This window comes from Sphaeramia orbicularis, chromosome 13 (assembly GCF_902148855.1).
Source record: "Sphaeramia orbicularis chromosome 13, fSphaOr1.1, whole genome shotgun sequence".
Classification (NCBI taxonomy): Eukaryota; Metazoa; Chordata; class Actinopteri; order Kurtiformes; family Apogonidae; genus Sphaeramia; species Sphaeramia orbicularis.
The window spans coordinates 22,046,300-22,067,821 of record NC_043969.1 but is presented as its reverse complement, the minus strand read 5'-3'; the positions used below and the strand labels follow the sequence as shown (position 1 = coordinate 22,067,821).

The 21,522-nt window shown below is 39.8% G+C and overlaps 1 protein-coding gene across 1 annotated transcript; it reads left to right on the top strand.

Moving 5' to 3' along the window:
• The first annotated feature begins 8,806 nt into the window (after positions 1-8,806).
• Positions 8,807-18,505, top strand: fzd4 (frizzled class receptor 4). Its single transcript, XM_030152816.1, has 6 exons — positions 8,807-9,453; positions 12,362-12,499; positions 12,627-13,013; positions 13,154-13,299; positions 13,844-14,091; positions 15,216-18,505. Exons 1-6 carry the CDS (start codon positions 9,202-9,204, stop codon positions 15,632-15,634), a joined length of 1,590 nt encoding a protein of 529 aa, XP_030008676.1. The 5' UTR covers positions 8,807-9,201; the 3' UTR covers positions 15,635-18,505.
• The last annotated feature ends 3,017 nt before the right edge of the window (positions 18,506-21,522 follow it).

Genomic DNA, 21,522 nt, shown 5'->3' with positions numbered 1-21,522 from the left:
CATGAGTTCTATTTCAGGGAGTGGAGCAACAAGACGGGGAAGAGACAGGTGCCAAGGAAGTCAGCGCAGAGGTCTATGAATAACAAACTGAAGGAGAAGCGGATAATGGTGTGTTTTGCAGTAGAAAGTAGCTCAAGAGGAGAAAAACAATTGTTCATTTTTGACTTTGTGAAGGTTACAGTTACCCTTTCAGTCAAGTCACATAAAAAGGCAGTTGATGAATCTTTTCTTGGTTTTCTCCTTTTGTGTCTCTCTCAGCAACAGTCCCATCTCATTCCAAATTTATGTCCATCAACTTGTCACTCCCTCTTTTCTCTCAACATGTCTCTCGGAAAAACAGAGCACCCACCTCCCACCTCTCTGAACAGTAAATCATTCTCTCCTTTTCTTTTTCGTTCTTTCTATGCACAGCTGCATGTTGGATATCCGCCCTTCAATATTTCAACACAGCATTTGACAGAACATTTCCTCCTCATTGTCAAAAAGACACACACAAACATTTCATACCAGACTGTTTTCCTACCTCCTGAGAAAATATCAGAATACTTCATTTCCAATCACTTTCTTGATCCATTTTGTTACGAATCGAAATGTTCAATATTCAGCTAACACGTTCCCACAGCTAACACATGCATACTTTATATCCTCCTGTTGTATCAACAGTGGCGGGCTCTACATACTCAACTGATGGTGTCACAGTGATCCTGCACAATCCTTAGAAGAATTACGTTCCAAGGACACACACTCAAAGTTATGCTAAAGTGCTTCCAAGACGTTAGCTGTCAAATAGCAATCCTACTTGTCAATTACACATACTCGCTGAACCATTCCAGGGAAACATGAAAAGGCTCAGTATCTTGGCTTGAGGCAATGTACAGAAAAAAAAAATCCATCATGGAAAAAGGCAAACTCAATCAATATTTGTAACACCCAGTTACCTATCTCAGAAAATCTCCATCTACCAAGTTGAAAACTATTATCTTAACCAGGCGCTGGCCAAACAGAAGCAATAACACATCTACATCTGCATGTCTACGGCTGTCACATCAGATATATGTAAGGTATTTGGAATGGTGGTGAATGATAAGTCCTATTTACATTATCTCTACTGAACAGATATGATGAACCCGTCGCAGAAGACTGACTGTAACGATATGAATTACAGAAATAATTTCATTTCCATGTACCATGTATTCACACAAATTAAAAGAACATGTGACCTTTTTATCATGTTAATACATGGACCATGCATTGACACAACTCAGACGAAGCCTCAGTTAGCTGTTAGCTGTTACTCTCAGGTTGTTTAGGGTCAATTTAGTGGCAACTCCAACAGTTTTGTCACTCATTCCAAGTCATCATAATCGTGAATAATGTTTTATATTCATTTTATTATCCTCAAATTGTGCAGGCCTAATTTGGAAATGTTTCTCTAAAGCAGTGGTTCCCAAACTTTTTCAGCTTGCGACCCAAAAACAACAGCCCCATGCCTCTTCAGATTCCCAGTCCCAGATTAATAAAACTATGTCATGTATAACCACAGTGTTAAATTAAATGCATGATTTCATCTTGTTAAAGCCGTTGCATCATTTTCATCTTGTTACCTCTTTTATAAACTCCTCCAGAGAAAACTCTTCGTCTATTTTAATTATGGAAATGAATTCACGTATCACGTTATTGTTATGTATGTTACCCTGACAATTGGCAGCCCAATAGAAACAGCTCTGCAGCCCTTCGGGGGTCTCAACCCTAAGTTTGGGAAAGATCATCACCCAAAAAAAAAAGTTTCTCAAGTATTTCACTCATCTCCCTCAGAGTACTTTCAAATGTAATAATTGAGTGTAGTAACGAATGAATTACTGCATGAACTGGAAAGAATTCATATATGAAATTCTGCACATTCATATAGTGAGTACATGTATACCCACCCACACGCAATTGCATCTAGTAGGTAGATAAATCAGTCTATGAGCAGGGTTACAGAGATCCAAATTATGTGGTTACTTAGTTACAGCACATTAATAAAAGTTGTCCCAGTCAGAGGAGAGGAGAACCAGCTGTCTGCAGAAGGTCAGGAGGAGGAGGAGGGCTACTCCCTCATGCTCTTTGTGCATGAATGCTTGTGTATGTGGGTGATTAAGTACGCACACTTTCATAATTGGGTTTTATTTGAGATATCGCCTTTAATGATTAATTCTGACTACAGGAAAACAAACTCACACACAGAAACACATTCAGTGGCTCATATTGAATGTGTTTGTCCAGTCTACATAGCTGACCTCTGTGCAAATTTACCCCAGTTTAATTTTTTTAACATCTGTTGACCCTCGCTGTCATTACATTTGTATAATCACCGGAGGCTGTCCTCAGCTGTTGGTGCAGATGTACAATGAATAGTAGATGATTTATTTTGTTATTTTGATTTCGCAGGCCAAATTTTCACCCACGCACCACTTTAGACGGCATGGGGACATTTTTTTTTTTTTTTTTTTTTTTTTTGAGGGGAACATTTCCGTCCACTTCCCAACTGGACCGCTACCACCTGCTCATCAGATTTCTGGGAAAATCTCATCAGCTGCCTTAGGCTGTGAGAGGGGAGTCTGCTGTTACAGACGAGCAGGGTTACGGGGGTTAAATCTCCAACAAGAGGCCGATTTACAGCCATGGACAGGAACCATCTATCAGCACTCTGTTGCCTGTCACCAAACAGGCCGGGCAGACAGTGTCGCCTTGGGCCAAAGTCAGCATGCAAAAAACTGACATATACGTTTTAAATGAACAGTCAGACTCTGTGTGGTGATGGCAGTGTCAGACTACGGCCAAACTACAGCCTGCACTCATCTTCATCTCCTTATGTTGAGGTTATTGACAGTAATTATGTGGGTAAAAACCATGCAATTGAGCCATTTTGAGAGCAAGTCTGTTTTGCTTTATGTTGTAATGAAAAAAAAAAGACACTGAGTGAATTTTAAAGCTATCACAATGTTCCACAAAGGGCTTCATCTCACTGTATAATGTTTTTATCGTTCATAAGAGGCATATAACCAAAAGCAAACCAGAAAATAAAATAAAACAAACTGTCCAAATTATTTTTATTATCTGGTTATTGTGCATTTATGAACTATTATTCACTGTTTGTGGTTCAGAGCGATTGAGAGACAAAACCAAAACACAGCAGATGGAGACTGCCAAGACTCAACTAGAAGGACTTTGTTGTCATGGGATTATTAAAACAGTGAAACAAAATATAAGATAAAGCCCAGCAATATTTATATGATTCATTTCTGACACAATATGAGATGTGATAAATATAGTATTTAAAATATTCTAAAATAGCACTACAGTGATGTCTTAAAGTTTAATTATAGTAAACACAGCCTTTATAATAATATTTAGATGATGTTTAATCTTTTTAGAGGGTAGATTATATTATTGCACATATCTGAAGATTTTATGTGTATGTATGAGGTTGTATGTTTTGTGTTTTTCAAATTGAAGAGGTCACAACAACAAACTGCTCGTACTGTGTTCATGCTCACTCGTGGATGTGATTAATGTATTTGACACTTTGGTCTTTTAGTTTTGTCATGCTAAGATATAACTGTATTAGTGTAATAAGTATAATAAGTATAAAAATAAATTAAACCTGTATATTTATTTGCATACTAAATATTTTCACCATAAAGAGTACTTATTGTGCTTAAAACTGAAAATATTTCACTGAAAATGCAGATTGGCATATTGACTGATTTTCTTAAATGTGGTGATATAAAGATTCACAGATTTCCACAAGCACAGACTAATCACGTTTCCATGTAAATTTCAAGTGAATATAAAAATAAAAAATAAAAATCAGTTCTGTCAGTTAAATGTTTGTTTGTTTTGTTTTTTTTTTTACAATTTTACCAGTTCCACCAAGATTTTTTAAAGTGTTACTTTAAAATATGTAGAAAAATATGTTTTTATGTGACCGTAACAATGAAGTGTCACATCAAACCTGATTCATTGCAATTATTTCCGTTAAATAGATATTGATAACAGGATACTGATGACACATTGTTCTGGTGAAATAGCAAAGGAAAAAGATAAAAGAATGGAAGATACATTAGAGAAATAAACTGGGAAGACATGGTGACAAATAGGAGTCCCTATGCTGAAACTGACTTACAGTCACCAGTGAATTATTGATTTGTAGATTTTTATCTAGAATCTATGAGTGTTAAGTTAAAAATACTGTGAATACATTTACTTTAGATTCTTAAAGATATGACTGATTTAACAAGAGTGAAGGTCGAGTTTCCTACTGCTGGTACTAACAGCTGCAGTAGACGTATATCTACTGTTAGTACTTGCAGTAACAGTAGTTATGGGCCGTTGAACTAATAACAGCAGTTCTAGTTTTTAATAGTTATACTTCAGTTTGCTGTGTATCCATGTGTCTCCCCCTAACCCCCCATAAATTATTATCAGATTAGATGGCAGAAGTGTCAGAGGGCAGTGAAGAGTTAAAGAGAGTGTTTGCATGTGTGTGGTACACTACAGCAACGTAATGTGATCTTGCTCACCTGTAGAAATCCCCCACGCTTTTCTCCCCCAACCCTCTCATGACATACTCATGACATAATGCAAGCTCACTCCCACTCATCCAAATACCTGCATTCACACAAAGAAGATAAAAAAAAAAAAAAAAATACAAAACTTATGGAAGTAAAACCAAATAGCTTCACATACACAGTTCTGTATGCAGAACATTTGCAGTTATGCTCAGTCACACCATTCCAAGGAATTGGCGGGCCTATTAATACCACACTTCAAGGACTGGGGGATTGGGCAGTGAGCCATAAGATGCTATCTGGTGACTGATACACACTTGTGTGCCTCTTTCTGTCCTCGAGGTACTGCCTTTCACTCTGCCTGCCAAGCTGAAAGGTTAGAATGGTTACGCTCCCACAGCAAGACCAAGTTAGCCTTAACAGGACTGTGGCCAAGCCAGCATGTTTATGTATTCATTAGAGGAGCAGGGGTAGAGCACAGCCCCACATGTAAGGGAACAGTATACTGAGATTCAAGAGGACACTGACATTGATGCTGTCCCTTAATTACCATGTAAACCCGTTACGAATTTGTTCTGAGGAACTTGAAGGAATTTCAAAACAAACAAAGTGGAAAAATGTAATTATCACTTTGGCAAAGCAATGTGCATTTTTTTTTTTGCTGCATTCTATGACAAAAAAAAAAAATAGAAAAAAAATGTGAAATTAAATAGTCTGGAGGCATCAGATATTCTAAATTAATTTTGAGCAGCTGGTATTACATCACTACAAACAGACAGAGTCCTTGTTCACACTGGCTGATTTTAGCATCACTGAGTACAGCTGTCCTCTGCAGTCAGACTACCTCATTAATAATCACAAATCAAATTGATTGATGCTTTAAACAAGACATTACACAAGCAGAGACTGTGATTTAAGCGAGGCTTTATCTCTAATGTTGGTAATACATATGGACAAAACAGAATGAAGGTGGTGTTAAGTTAGTTTTTACGGAAGAAACAAAGGTGGTAGTGATGCAAAGTGGGGATTACGGAAGACTGTGGGGAGGTTTGAGGCCAGGCCAGGCAGGGCACATGTCCTTCCAAAGGCAGGGTTCTTAAGCATTAAACCATCAAAATGTTAGTAAGGGTGGGTAATTTAGAAAGGAAAACCAGACCATTGAGTGTTTTCTCTAAGAAAAAAGAATCACATGAACGTTGTGTGGGAGGAAACTCTGTGGCATAGATAATTAGAAAGCCCTGACTATTTTTGCTTGGCCTACAGCGGTGGAAATCAGCCTTACTGGACTGCAAAACAAACTCACACGGGCTTCACACTAACTGTGCAGCTTTTAAATCTAATCTAATGACTGTAATTGATTAAGTTGTTACACATCTGTGTCTCAGTGTGTTTACATGGTTAAAAATAGTTCATGAAATGTCAACTCTCAAAGCTTACAACACAGATAAAGCCAGAAAAATATGTAGAACTGATATGGAATGTTTTGAAACACTCTATGCATGAACATATTATCAGTGTATCTGGTCTGACTGTTACCATCGGTGACATGCACGACTGAGATTCCTGAACCCTCCTCAACATACCACTTCCCACTATCCACGTCATATTTTTTAATATATTTTGGTAGTGTAGTTGCTGCGTCCAGAAAGGCTGCAAAGGCTGTTTGCCTTGCAGTCACCATCAATTAACTGGTCAACATAAATGTTTGTGTTATGCTTACACCAAAGCGAATATTGGCAGCCCGACTTCCTCCTGCAGCTGATTGTCGGTTTGGTCAGAAAGTGGTTTGTGCATAGAATTACACTGGCCAGAAAATATACTCCCTGTGGATTCATCAAAACCAACACAAACGTACGAAAATAATTTATTATGAACAGCCGGAGACAGATGTAACATGGAACCTCATATAGTGAGGTCTTTTTCTGTCTTATTTGCTGACCTGCCATTTGTCATTTGGGGAATGTAAATATTATTGGGGAAAGCCCTTTCTTTGATAATTAACTCAGTAGTTTTATGGCTTAGTGGTCATTATCTACTCAGTGTGATGGTCATTAGTCTGTCAATTCCAACACGTTGTCTGCTCTCCCCTGCTATTCACACTCTACTGTCAAAGTAAACAGAGGGCATGGAGTGTGCCGGTAGCTCCCACCGATAATGGGCTGTTGCCTCACAGTTCATACTCTCCTGACTTTTACTTTTGTCATTGTTCGTAACTGTAATTAAATTATTCTAGTGAGTCGTTCAAGTGCTGCCAATCAGTGACCTGAAAAGATGGTCATTACTCTACTTCACTAAATCTGTAAATAGCAGTTTTAAAGTTCTAAAGTGAGTTCGGTTTCACTCTTTCTGTTTTATGTTCTTATCCATTCATTCTTTTTCATGCATATGCACATACCCACACACACACACACACACACACACACACACACACACACACACACACACACACACACCGCCCCTGATAACCATCAGCTCCAGGGCACACTCTATTGTTTCAGCTCAGTGCTAATTACTTGAGGTCCTGACCCCGGGTTCAGCCGAAGAGCGGCAGAGGGGGATGCTGTGTGTGTTGGGGGTAGGGTGGCCGGGTGGAGGGAGGGAGGTCATTGCTGCTGCCAATCAATTGTCACAGTGGATTTGGTCAAATATCACACTATAATCTAGGAGAGAAAGCATTGAAACACAATGAGACAAGCCAAACCAACTACCAATGTTTTCATACTAAGAGTAATTATATGACTCGCTTATCAACAGCAACTCCCTACAGAAACTTGATATTAGCATCCCAGGTGAAATAGTAAGAGAAACGTGGATTAGAACTGATGCCTAAAATGTGTAAATGTTTGGGTATTTCTACACCATTTGTTTCCAGTTTGGCATATTCCATTAAATTAAAACAAATGCACAAAGTGTAAAATTTAAGAGTACTTTTCTTTGACTTTGCTCATGTTTGCCCACTTTATACATCTACAGTCAGTTGAAAATAGATTAGGTATGAAATGAGGAGAGGCACATATTTTGAGGTCCAGAGGCACTTCCTCACTGTTTATGTCTGCGTGGGAGATGAATGTGTATCTGAGTGTGTGTTTGGGTCATGTAAGGAATGTCAGAGCAGTTATCTTGCCCATTTTCAGTTGTTTTAAATGGTCAAAACACAAAACTTTATTGCCGATTTGCTGTTGAGCATAACCAGAAAAAGTGTCTGGTTTCAGAAATCACTTACAGGTTGAATATAGAATGAATTAAATATGGAAACCGTGTCATGTTTGACTTTCAATCACTATAATTTACACTCTAGGAAAAGTAGAGTATAGGACCATGGGTTGCATTTCTATATTTTTGCTGTCTATCCTCCCCTTAAGTTGAGTTTGATTACACCTGGCAGCTGTTTAGACAGTCTCTGAATTGTACACATCACCTAAAAGAAAGCACATATTAAGTCTTACTTGAGCTTTTTACCTCTTAAGTGTGTGCAACAAATGTGAGCACTTTCTCACACAGGTCCACACAACACAGAAAAGCCAAAACAACACTCTTCACTGCAAGTTTCATGCTGTAAAAGAGAAGTCTTCTCCCAGGGTGCCACGAGCAAACAAAACCTGTCCAGTATGTGCATTCATTGCAATGCAAAACAGATTTCCAATGCTTCAGCATCACTTAAGGCCCTACTTTCAATTACAATGTCATGAGCACTTAGAGCTGATGGGGCTTTAGAGAAGGGGAGTGGAACCTGTGGTGAGGTTCCAGACGGCCTTAAAAGACCACTAAGGACTTTAAGTATAACATTAAAATACACACATGCACATTTTACACACTGAAAGAAAAATTCACTTTTCAGATGCTTATACTTTCTAAAAATACAGCCAATAAAAATATATGTAAGCCACATCAGCTGGTGTAACTACATGTTCTGGATATTGTCAAAATTAGTTGGAAAATGTCACATTTTCTTTGCAGGATGAGAGGAGTTGAAAGACTAAACCATAGGACAGAATTAAAAAAAAAAAAAAAAAAAAAAAAAACGGATATAAGAGGGAATAAAATAAGGGATGTGGCAAAATGCAGAAGAAATTGGAGAAACTGAGGGGTGAGGGGGAAAGGGGAGAAGATTGAAGAGCAGAGGGGAGGAGATGAGGCTCTCTCCCCTATTTTTCTCCCGAGTCCCGCCTCCTGGTCAGGGGTTGGTCAGGGAAACCCAACTCTCTTGCAGGGATTGGTCGGCTCTCCTCCGGACGGGCAAAATAGTCTCTCCTCACAGACACAATAAACTTTAGTGCCGGACGCTTGCAGGCAGTAGGCGCAAAACCCCAACGTTGTGTTTGGGCTGCGCTTCTCTACGGAGCCACTAACGGGAAACGATACAAGAAAGAAAAAAGAAAGAGGATTTACTCAGACGTATGCTTTTAATCTGAGATCGGCAAGTTTTAAATGACTACGTGCGCCTTTTACGCACAGATCTGTAGGTGATCCATTGCTGCGTTTTGGATATTTTAATCTATTGAATGGATCGGAGTGGGATACTATAGCCTCCGAGACGCACGGACTACACGCTGCTGGACTAAACACGCGCTCCTAACTTTGCGCTTGAGGAGATATTTGACCGCAAACACCTCCAAGCGCACAGCCGCTCCGTGACGCGGTGGTGACCATGCCCGGGATGGTGGTGTCGCTCACCGGGGCAGCCCTGCTCCTCTTGTCCGGGTTGGTCGGGGTTCATGCGTTCGGCGACGAGGTAGAGGAGATGACCTGCGACCCGATCCGGATCAGCATGTGCCAGGGTCTTGGGTACAACGTCACCAAGATGCCCAATCTGGTGGGGAATGTGCTGCAGTCGGACGCAGAGCTGCAGCTGACCACGTTCACGCCGCTCATACAGTACGGCTGCTCCAGTCAACTCAAGGTACCGATGGCTGATGTGAGACGCACGGAACGCATATCCAGATCTGTGTTTTTACTGTAGAATTTAATAGACTCTAGGCTGCGTTATTAAAAGCAGACGGTCAAACTGTTACACGCACATGCACACATTTAGGAACTTGATCCTGGACTCAAAAAGGCATGGATAAATCGAGGTAGTCTGCTATATTTGTGTGTGTGTGTGTGTGTGTGTGTGTGTGTGTGTGTGTGTGTGTGTGTGTGTGTGTGTGTGTGTCGTGGTTCCAGAGCACATGACAGGGAGCTCAGTAATAGTTGACTATTGAGAACTGCTCAGACTGATGGTGCCACTGATAGTAGGCGCATGTAGGTTCATTCTATTAAAATACTATAAATGGAGAGGGTCCCATCCTTCCTGGCTGCCTTCCTGTTGGGCCAAGCTGTCCCTCTAATTTCAATGAAAAAGCCCCCTCTGTCTGTTGACATTCTGAGTTCATGCCCCACACTGCAACAGCTGAGTCTTCAGTGCTATATACTGTACTGTCCTCCTGTTAACAATGGTGCCCTCAGTGTCCTAAGACAAATGCTGCTTGTTTGTCTCCTGAACCATGTAAGAAAAATTAGACTGGTCCTGTTTATGTCTGAGATTTTCCATTAGCCTATTATAAGAACGAGACACAACTCAGATGATGGATGGTTTTTGAAGTAGTAGTGATTGGCAGTGGAAGAATTTCTGTATGAAATGATGTGTGTGTTCTATCTCAGTCAGACCTCCACAGATAACATACATTCACAGATGCTGAAGGAAGTTGTTTTAAGGTAGTCGCTGATACAACTGGCGCATCTCAGGTGACGGAAATTTTCGGTGGATTAGAGCAAATGGAAGTGTCCGTTGCTGCAGAAATCTGTGTGCATGTGTGTGAAGCAGAACGACAGAACAAGGAGCAACTGCAGCATAAAACCAAACTGTCCTGCTCCAGCTGAAAACTGTCCTGTAAGATTAGCTGACACCCCCCTCCTCTCCTCGCTCTTTCTCACACACAACCACCCATACACACACACAGACACACATTGCTAAAGAGGGAGGAAAGGGGAAAGGGAAACCATATCCCCTAACATTTGCTCTAATGGGAGGCTTCCTGACTGGTAACCAGAGCAGCTTTTAGCTGTGAAGTGACAGCGCTCAGATTACCAACGGTCGCACAAAATACCCAGAATACGTTACTGTCACTGGTAGCTGAGAAAAATATCAGCAGTTGCTTTATCTCACATTACATTTAACATCTTAGGGATTTAAAAAAAAAAAAAAGAAAGAAAGAAAATTATTGTAAAAAGAAACTAAACTTCTTTAATGCAACCTAATTTTCTCAGGACAACTATAATAATTCTGGATCACTATGGGAACGAAGATTCACTGTTAGAAACATAATACTTTTTCCACAACAGCCAGTCTGCTTTAGTTACTGTGGTAACGCTGTGTTACAGCCCAGATACTGATCAGAGAACAGTGCTAGAAATTGGGTTTTAATGAAGTCCCCCTTCAACATCCATACTTCCCTGGAGTCAGTAATCCACTGAAGTTATTGATGAGATCATTGTTTAATCAAAAGACAAGTCTGTTTATCGAGTACAATCATCTGCTGAAAACGTTTTATCTGCTGATTTGTCACAAAGCAGTGACTCACAAATTCTATTTTTTTCTTTCTGTGCAAATGATCAGTTGTGGTTGTGATTTTTATAGTGCAGTGACTCTCCCCTAAAAGTCTACTTTTCAAAGAAATTCTCATAGAAAATAAGACACAACTTTTTCCAGTGTATTTACTGTATTTCTCAGCCTCAACACCCTTCTTGAATTCATGTTTTATTTGGGCTGCGTTCAAGAGCTGATTTCAAGAAGGGATTTTCTCTGTCGCTGGATCAAGGCTGCAAACCCGAAACATTTTGTTCTTATTATGACCCAATAAATATTTAGATGTTTTTAAAATGAAAATGGCAGTCTACTGTTGCACATTTTTGTATTTACAACTGTCTACTACTCCATCTAATCCCCTGGAGCACAATGTTTATTTCATTTAATTGAAGGTAGCTGAGAGAAATGTATTTTCCTTCTCTGTGTATTTTCATATCATGAGCCTGGCACAATTTTACACTCTTCCTTCAAACAGATTTCACTGTAAAAGCATGAAATCACTTAAAATTGCAACCTTTTGTAACCTCAGAGGTTGCATAAAACGTTTCCTCCCTCCCATCACCACCATCTCAAACGGTCAAATGTGACTTCAATCTTTTCAGTATCTGACTAACATATCTATTTCAAAACTATTGCTATGAGACAGAGAAAACTGATCCTCGGATTAGGGAGGATTATGGAGCATTACATGGCACATGCCCTCACTGTTGTTAAGTCCACAGATTGTTTTTAAAGACGCAGTTGTATCTCTAACCTTGAAGCTGGTTAGTGCTGGCTGTGGCGTCTTGACTTGGGTTGTGACGTTTCTTATTAGAAATGAAAATAGAGGCCCATCCCTCAAAAGGTGATGCAATGTAGAGAGAGTAAAGGCAGAGGAAACAGTAGGGTGGTAAAAGTAATCTGAGGATCTACATGTATGAGTGCAGGGTGTAGCCATCTAGTAGGTGTAATTCTGTTGAAATTCATACAAAAATAGGCCCACAGGAAACAACAGCTACAGTTACGACATCCTAATATCATATTTTTTAATCTTCATGTTACTCTTCTGTGTTTTCTGCATCCTGTCTTTAAATAACCACAACCCATGAATTAATACAAACACATCTACACCAGGATCAGTTCAGCTTCAGGTTTTGTTTTTTTCTTTTTGTCATCCCTTTTCTCCAAACACAAATCAGTCCAGACACTTAGAACAAAATGCTCAACTTCATTCAATCCTAACCATTTTTATCTTTGTCTCCAGTTCTTCCTGTGCTCAGTGTATGTGCCAATGTGCACAGATAAGGTTCCTATCCCCATCGGTCCATGTGGAAGCATGTGTCTCTCTGTGAAGAGGAAATGCCTTCCAGTGTTGCACGAGTTTGGCTTCATTTGGCCCGAGGTGAGTCGAGAAACTTGGCCAATGTTACAAGAAGGGATCCTGCTTCAGGAAACATAACTTTCACATGTGGAAAACATTACACACATATTGTTTATCGTCAACATTTCCTATCCTGCCTCCTTTCCAGGTGCTGAACTGCAGCCTGTTCCCACCTCAGAATGACCATAACCACATGTGTATGGAGGGTCCAGGGGACGAGGACCAACCCTACCACCCTGTCCGCCACCCCCCTCACCAGGAGGAGTGTCAGGCCCTTGGCTCTGCCCCTGATCAGTACACCTGGTTGAAACAGACTGATAGTTGCGCTCTGCAGTGTGGCTACGACAGCGGGCTCTACCGCCGAGGGGCCAAAGTCTTCACAGATGCATGGATGGCGGTGTGGGCTGTGCTTTGCTTCCTCTCAACCACTCTCACAGTCCTGACTTTCCTGTTGGATTCACAGCGTTTCTCCTACCCTGAAAGGCCCATCATCTTCCTGTCTATGTGCTGTAATCTTTACAGTGTTGCCTACCTGGTAAGAATCACCATTTCAGTCTGTGTCCGATTTAAAGTGTAGCAGGTAATGCTTCCTTTCCTTTCTTTTTATGTGATTAACAAAAGCCTCCACCCCTCATTTCTTTCTTTTTCCTCCATTGTGTGAATTTGTCCCTGCAGGTACGTTTGACTCTGGGGAGGGAACGTGTTTCCTGTGACCTAGATGCTGCAGCTGTACCAATTCTAGTGCAAGAAGGGTTAAAGAGCACTGGTTGTGCCATAGTCTTCCTCCTGCTCTATTTCTTCGGCATGGCCTCCTCACTATGGTCAGTACTGATCTACAGACACACACAGAGCATTTTTACATCTTTGTCCCACTTTTACCTTTGTCATCAGCTGTTGTGAATGCGCTTTGGTGGAACAATTGGAACACAAGACTTACATCCTGTTTTCTTTAAACTCTGTCCTGTCTCATAAACCCTTTACTAGATGGATTAATTTCCACACACAAAGGCAGCCTTTCTAAATATTAGACTCGAGTGTCCTCTGCATGTCAGTTGCAGTGGAAACATACCGCTGTCACAGCACTTTTTCTTCCTTTTCACTTTGCCCTCAGTTTCCTGTTTGTGTTCATTGTTCCCATTTAGAAAATTAACAGGGTGCAAAGCCTAAGGACCTCACTTTTCCTGAAATGTAACCACAGCCCTACGTAACGTGGAATTGGCATGGTTTTATCTCATAATTAAGCTAGCTGAAAAAATACCGCAGCTTGTGTAAACCAAACGTTTGTTAAATGTTGAGGTTTGTCTGGACCATTAAACTGTTGCTGATGTCTGTACATTTATCCTCCTCTCGCTTCCTCTCCTTCAGGTGGGTGATTCTGACTCTGACTTGGTTCTTGGCGGCCGGGCTCAAGTGGGGACATGAGGCTATTGAAATGCACAGCTCCTACTTCCACATAGCAGCCTGGGCCATCCCAGCTGTAAAAACCATCGTGATCCTCATAATGAGGCTGGTGGATGCAGACGACCTGACCGGACTCTGCTATGTTGGCAACCAGCAGCAGGAGGCGCTCACAGGCTTTGTGGTGGCACCGCTTGCTACATACCTTCTAATAGGTAATTATTAGACATTAATTTGTATGCAGGTACATCTTTAACCCTCATCCTATCAATATTTTTTAACATATGAGGTCTACTGAATAAACATTGTGAGAAAGACCAACTATAGCAAAATATTAACTTGTTTCCCCTAAAAAGAAATCTGTTATTAAAAATATAAAAAAGTCAAACACACTGTCACATATAATCAATGATCAATGTTAAAAAATAAGTTTATACTTCTTCCTACTCCTTTTCGGCCAGGCAATTCTCAGACTTGTATGTGCTTGAAGATAGATTCTGTCCATTTAAATGTTATTTTGTTTATGCTTTAATTTGCTTTGTTTTGTCTTATTTTTCTTTGCATGTTCGAAATAAAAATAAATAAATAGGAAAATAAATAAATAGGAAAAAATGTAAAATGTAAAAAATTATTAGAAAAATGCCTGAGGCACTTTGGCACAAGAACAAAACCATGTTATTACCTACAGGGACAACATTTCCAACGTGTCTTCACAGAGTTTTCATCCAATTTTTTTACCAATTGATTGTATGAACACTGACTGTTGATTTTCTGCATCAGTCTTTTTGCAATTTTTGTGTCATCATTTATCTCCTGCTTGTGTTTCATAAACATCTGATTCCTTTTTACATATCCACATTTTTCATTTTTGATCCAGTGTTTTCCTTTTAAACAGATTATCATTTTAGGAAATTACAGTTATCTTGCATTCATTTTTCTTAAATACAAATTGCAGTTTATATTCTGAACGTTATAATAGTAGCACTTACAAGCTTCGCAAAATCATTTTATTCTGGTGTCATTTACCATTTAACATCCTAATTTTGAAATAAACACTATTTGTACTTATCTGTCTTCTGAATTTATAGGGTCAACATGAACTCAAAAAGGTCCATCTATTATTGATGAAAACTGGATGCTTTTGACCCCCAGCAGATTTTTATTTATTGATTTTACATGCACTAATTATAACAAAAACAGAGAGTAATGATATAAAGTAACTGATTGAAAAACATCATGAAAAATCGAAATAATGATGAAACATTTGTGAGATATGACCTACAGTGTATCTCTCTTTTCTACTGTGATGCAACATTTATTTCTTGCTTTGCCTCCTCAGGCACCCTGTTTATCTGTGCCGGATTAGTGGCTCTTTTCAAGATCCGCTCCAATCTGCAGAAAGACGGCGCCAAGACAGACAAGCTGGAGCGTTTGATGGTGAAGATTGGGGTGTTTTCTGTTCTCTACACCGTCCCAGCCTCTACTGTCATTGGCTGTTACCTCTATCAACTCTCAAACTGGGGGGAGTTCAGGGCCAGTACCAGAGACTCATATGTGGCCTCAGAAATGCTCCGAATCTTTATGTCACTTCTTGTGGGAATCACGTCAGGCATGTGGATCTGGTCAGCAAAGACCCTCCACACGTGGCAACGCTGCTCCGCCCGCCTGCTCAGGGACAGTCGGGCAAGTCGCGGGGGCAAGAGGGCACCGGGAGAAGGTTGGATCAAACCAGGGAAAGGCAATGAGACGGTGGTGTAAGATGAACGGCAGAGAAAATGGAAAGGAAAGACTTCCACCCGCTTCTTTCTCACATACAGAAACTCATGGTGCCAAACAAGGACGTGGAGCACACGAAATGAGAAACAGTGTGTCATGTCCACATAGCAGGAGCCTCTGAAAGAAGCTCCAGGATGTAACGGCATCAAAAAAGCTCTCTGAGAGTCCATGAGCAGGCCTTAGGTCCTCTAACTGTGTGCCTCTAACAGGGGGGTTTATATCACCCTAAGGTCTGGGGGTTAAGGAGGAGACAAGGGGAGGACTGATCCGCACATAAGTAGCAAAAGTAGCCTCTCTACCTCTGTTAGACTGTTGCTGCCCAGAGAGAAGGAGAGAGAAACACAATGAAGGAGATGGAGAGATGGAAAAGGCAGAAAACAAAGCATCTAAATCCAGACTCATCTAAAAGCTGTGTAGCACCATGTCTACCTCTGTCTCTCTTTTCTCCAGATCCCTCAGCAGAAGAGACTAAACCTGCTGGACACACAGATCCTTCTGTCCTTTAAGGGTCTTTTAAAGTTTTGATTTTTACACTGGAGGGTCTCAGTGCAGATATTATACAGATGTAGACTGACATTTCCCGAAAGCATCTGACAACTTGGGTACCTATGAAAATTGGACAAAAAAAAGTATGTACATGTGGCCTTAAACGTGCACTGTGTTTACATTTCACTAGCCTTTGACATTTTTGTAAATTATATACAATAAGTCAATGATTTGATTGCTCTGATGTTTTTGGGAAAGCAGTTTGATGCTGTGATAATGCACTCTATTAATGTTCAATATGTGAAGTGTCCATGCTTGTCACAAGTGCATTAGCAGGTTGTTGTGGGAGTACACCAAAAGATAAAACCAGTGCAGTAACATGCACAGAGCATCTAACCAGGCCGCTTTGGCCAGTATTCATTTTCACACTGCAGCACTGACACCTCACCAGGACTAAGTGCTATATGTTACTGAATCAAGCAGTATCCTCTGTGAGAGCTTGGTGAAATGTATATTATCAGCCATTTATGAAGTTTTCACTGAAGTGTCCAAATTTGAAACACTACTTTTTTTCCCCAAGTTTCTAAAACACACCAAAAAACTAAAATCACTCTACAAGTATTTTGAAGGCAGGAGCAAAAAGAAAAACACAATGACATTTATTTATATACCTGTATGTAGATTCAACTGAAGTACTTGGTTTCAAGTGCTAACACACATCTGTGGTATCCATGAAATCATACTGCAATGAATCCTGGGAATATCCCAGGGGTGCCTTTTATTGATCCATAAATGTGGAAGCTGTAAGGCATCTGGGAAATGTAGGCCGGTGTGTTTTACCTCAGTGGTCTGTGAGAATGACTAACTTCCAGTGGTGTGTGCAGTGCTTTTGGAAACCCAGCTCTGCATATGCCATGAAATCCAGGAAATGAAATTATTCCCTCTGCCCTCTTTTCCAAACACAGGCCCCAAGGCAGGCTAAGAATTAGAGGTTATTAGACAATCACTTGCCAAGAGACACATTATGCAATATAGGATGCATGCATATATGCACATATACACACATGCTGTAGGAGGACTTCAGGTTTAAACAGTTGGTTCTCATGGATGTTATCCACCAGTTTACATGAAAGCATGTCATGACCATTATGAAAAAAAAAAACTAATAGGAACAATGATAGACTGTATCTTGGCTAATTTTTGTCTTCCTCCTTTCCTCTATTTGTCGCAGTCTCCTGGTAACTTCTCAGTTCTTAGTTTGATAAGGTCATCACTTGCCTGTCTGTATCTTTTCAACGTCGTCTACTACATCATAGTTCATTTCCCAGACAATCAAAGTTCTCACTGAAAAAATTTAATGTAAACAATGTTCTTTAGAGACACAATTTCACATACATCTTGTTGATTATTAACATCATCTATCATTTTGTATCTTGTAAGTCGTCTGATTGGATGCTTGTAGAATGGGCTGACTCACCATTTCTTACACCAAATCTTGCCGTTTCTCCTGTGTACAGTTCATGTGCCTGACAATCTATCTTGTAAAGCTCTATAAATGAGTCTTTGAATGTATAATATATGTGGTGTGTGTCACATTACACCATTTGAGTAAAGAAAATCTGGTTCGGGGTTACTGTGAAAGGGCTTAAACAATGCAAAGCTTTGCTCTCCTGTGTATTATCTGAAACCAGATAGCGTCTCGAATACCTGCCACTGGTATTTAGCCTAATGTTTAGTATGGGACAGAAAACACTTTCACAATTTATGACTGCCTTTTCCTCAAATTGCAATATTGCGTTGCAGTCTAGGTTTCTGGTGAAGCTTAAATTCCAGTGTTTCTCAGACCAGTATACCTTGGCACACTTATTAGATTTCCAAAGTCAAACATTACGTTGAGTTACAGTGAATTAAATTAAAGGTCTGACCACCTCCCCTCTGAGCTAATGCAGTTTCCCTCTAGAACAGTCTTAAAGTTTGGCCGTCTCAACTCACACGATCTCCCAGAGGTTCAGGTGACATCTCTAAACAATCACTGAGTAGTTGTGCCTTCAAACATAATGTGTATGTGCCATGGCCTGATGAAGATTAAGAACCACTGGTAAAAAATATATATTTGTTTTTGAGAAGTCCAGATGTGAGTCAGTGTTGGTGTTATTTCACCTATACTGATCTTAGCCTGTAAGGTTTAGTCTGTTTCTTTGTGTAGAAAACTCATGGTCTTGATGATGTCATCAATGTATTATAAGAAAATTGCTAATTTATCCTTGTACAAACATGACAAAATGATTTTTAACTTGTTTGTTATTTAAAAACACTTTTGTATCAGAAGATGAATAAAAACATTTTGGTTTCCAGTATGCTGATGTAGTTTTCCATGAGTTTGTGTATTTCTGTGTGTGTTCTCTGTGACATAAGAAGAAAAGTGTTGCAGATATTTCATACCATGATGCAGGACTAGTATGAGGTGAGGAATACGGCTTCACTGTGACCTCTAGAAACACTAAGATGCTGTAAGACTAATATGACAGAGCTAACATATTAATGAATTAATTGGTTTTTGGGTTCATACATTGGCTTGTGTCAATATCGCCTGAGTGGTTTTCATCCATTGGTTGAACAATGCTGCCACCTGTTGTCCAAAAATACAACTTAATTTTTAATGCTTTATCAGGCACTAAGGTATTAGAATGAGTGCTTGCAATACGTTAAAGTAGTGCAGACACTGTTTAGCATATGTTTTTTAACAGTTACTTTGGGTTAGGATCAGAAAATGCTCCACAACCACTAAACTGTTTTGAATCCACAGTGGAAACACAGTGATTATACTGTGTAAACATTACTGTACCATCAATCACATCCCATCAGCTATGAACCACCTCACACACAAACACACTTACAGAAGCACACGCACCTCCACTCACATCAAAATTAGTCGTAATTTGGTTTTACAATTACACTTAGATTACATTAGGCTGTAATTTACCAGCGCAGGGGTAAAATTACATCTGGAGAAACTGATTAATTCTGGGCAAGTTTAAGCCTGTATGTGTGTGTGCGTCAGGGAAAGGAGAGACAGTGAGAGTCCAAATATCTAAGTCTGCAGCTCAGATTGCCTTCCTGTAATTTACTGTGAGTGAATTGAGTGTTTGTTTAAGAACTCACTCAAAAGCCCGAGGTAAAAGGGAAAGTGACAGCATCTACTGCTCTATTGTTTCCAGATGTTGCTCCACTAACATACAGCACACACACACACACACACACACACACACACACACGCACCAGCCAACATGTTCACAAGCACAGACAGAAATGGGGCAAGTTAAACAAGTCAGACGGTCCAAAAACTCATACCCTAACTGGTGTTTTCATATATGAGTGAGTGTCTGCATAAAAATGTGTTGCTGTACAAAACATGTCACAGATCATTTATTTATCTTCAACCTTCAAGACACAGGAACATACCAAACACAAACACACACACACACACACACACACACACACTGAGCTGTCAGTTTATTTTTCCAAATATAACAGAAAATTATAGTTCTAAGTTTAATGTATTTTCACAAATAACAGCTTTTATAACCCCTGGACATTTCCAATTGTGGTGACACTTGGAGTGGACCAGTTCATAAACACACATACTCAGTTTCATTGTGATAGAACACTAACAGCATGTCGGTGTTATTTTTTTACAAAGCCCCAATGTGAAAGGCCCCTATTAAAATTCCTTGGACTAATATTCCTGGGAATGTATTTTCAGACTCAGGCTCCCTTGTGTGTAATTGTGTGTGTGTGAAAGTAGAAAGAAACCTGGACTGAAGAGTGAGTAACACAGGAAGGGAGAGTTGAAATAAGACAAAAATCCAGAGAAGAACTGAAACAAAATCAAAACTGAGAGGTGAAAATAGAGAACTGAGAAAAGTGAAAGGAAGCAAAAAAAGGAAATCTATCATCCTCAAACAACAGAACGCTGCAGCTGTTCGCCCTCAGCAATGTTGAAATCATGTTCCCATCCTGCTCTGCGTCTCCTCTGTATGAATAGTTTTGAGTAATAGCCACCACTGGGGATTCTGGGTGACGTAGTCATCTTGGCCCAAAAGCAAATTCAGATTGAGGAGGATTTGTAAAATAACGGTTCTGGGGCCAAACAAGCTAACGAGTAGAGGCCAGAATCCAAAAGCCTGGCCAGTGGGGAGATTGGAGAATCATTCACCATCAAACTCAAACATAGAGGCACTTTATGCATTTGTTCATGGAAGCAGGAGTGAAAGACTTATGAGTCTTATGTTTTTGCATTTTTATACAAGTAACAGGTCATATGATGATTATTCTAACCTTAAACCAATTACACATGGCAGGTTAAAGATCATGATGTTCTCAAAAAATCTTGAACAAATCCATACAAACATGTTCTTAAATACAGGGTGACACAAAAAAAACGGGAACTTTTCAACAATCCAATAAAACCAAGAGTGATGGAAGAAAAATATTTTATTCATAGTAATTGAAACCTTAAAACATGCCATTTAAGAAACAATGATGGAATTTTCATTTTTTTAAAATTACAGGGTGACCCAAAAAAACAGGAATTTTTGAAGTGCGTATTGGCAGACATGAGCAAGTGGCAGCACTGCGAGACAGTGACCTTGAGCAAGTAAACACACCCCCATTTTAGTAACCATTGGCGGCTGTGCGAGAATTGTTCGGTAACCGTGTGATCTCAAGATTCGGTAACATTCCCTGGCCCCCTAGATCGCCAGATTTGTCCGTTTGTGATTTTTTCTTGTGGGGCTATCTCAAGAGTAAAGTGTACACGACTGGACCAAGAACTCTGGATGAGTTAAAACAGAGAATTCAGGATGAAATTGACAGTATCCCAGCTGAGATGTTGCAGCGGTCAATGAGGAATCTCAACAGCAGATTTCAAGAATGCATTCGTACAGGAGGACGCCATCTACAGGAAGTAATTTAAAAAAAATGAAAATTCCATCATTGTTTCTTAAATGGCATGTTTTAAGGTTTCAATTACTATGAATAAAATATTTTTCTTCCATCACTCTTGGTTTTCTTGGATTGTTAAAAAGTTCCCGTTTTTTTGTGTCACCCTGTATTTGCCTGATGGTGTGTTACTGGGGGTGCTGGAGGTTGTGGGGGGGTTGATGTTGCCCTCCCCTCCTTGGGCTCTGTGTGCTTGGCTCCACCCTCCCATAGCCATATTAATTTAAATTAATTTATATCAACTCAAATGGCTAGTAACTGATACAAATACATCATTACAAATATTAAATTATTTAACTCATTGTTGTATTGTGGCTGCCTCCGCCACTACCGCTGCCACAATAATACTAGCAAATTAGACTACTGGTGTTATTATTATATAT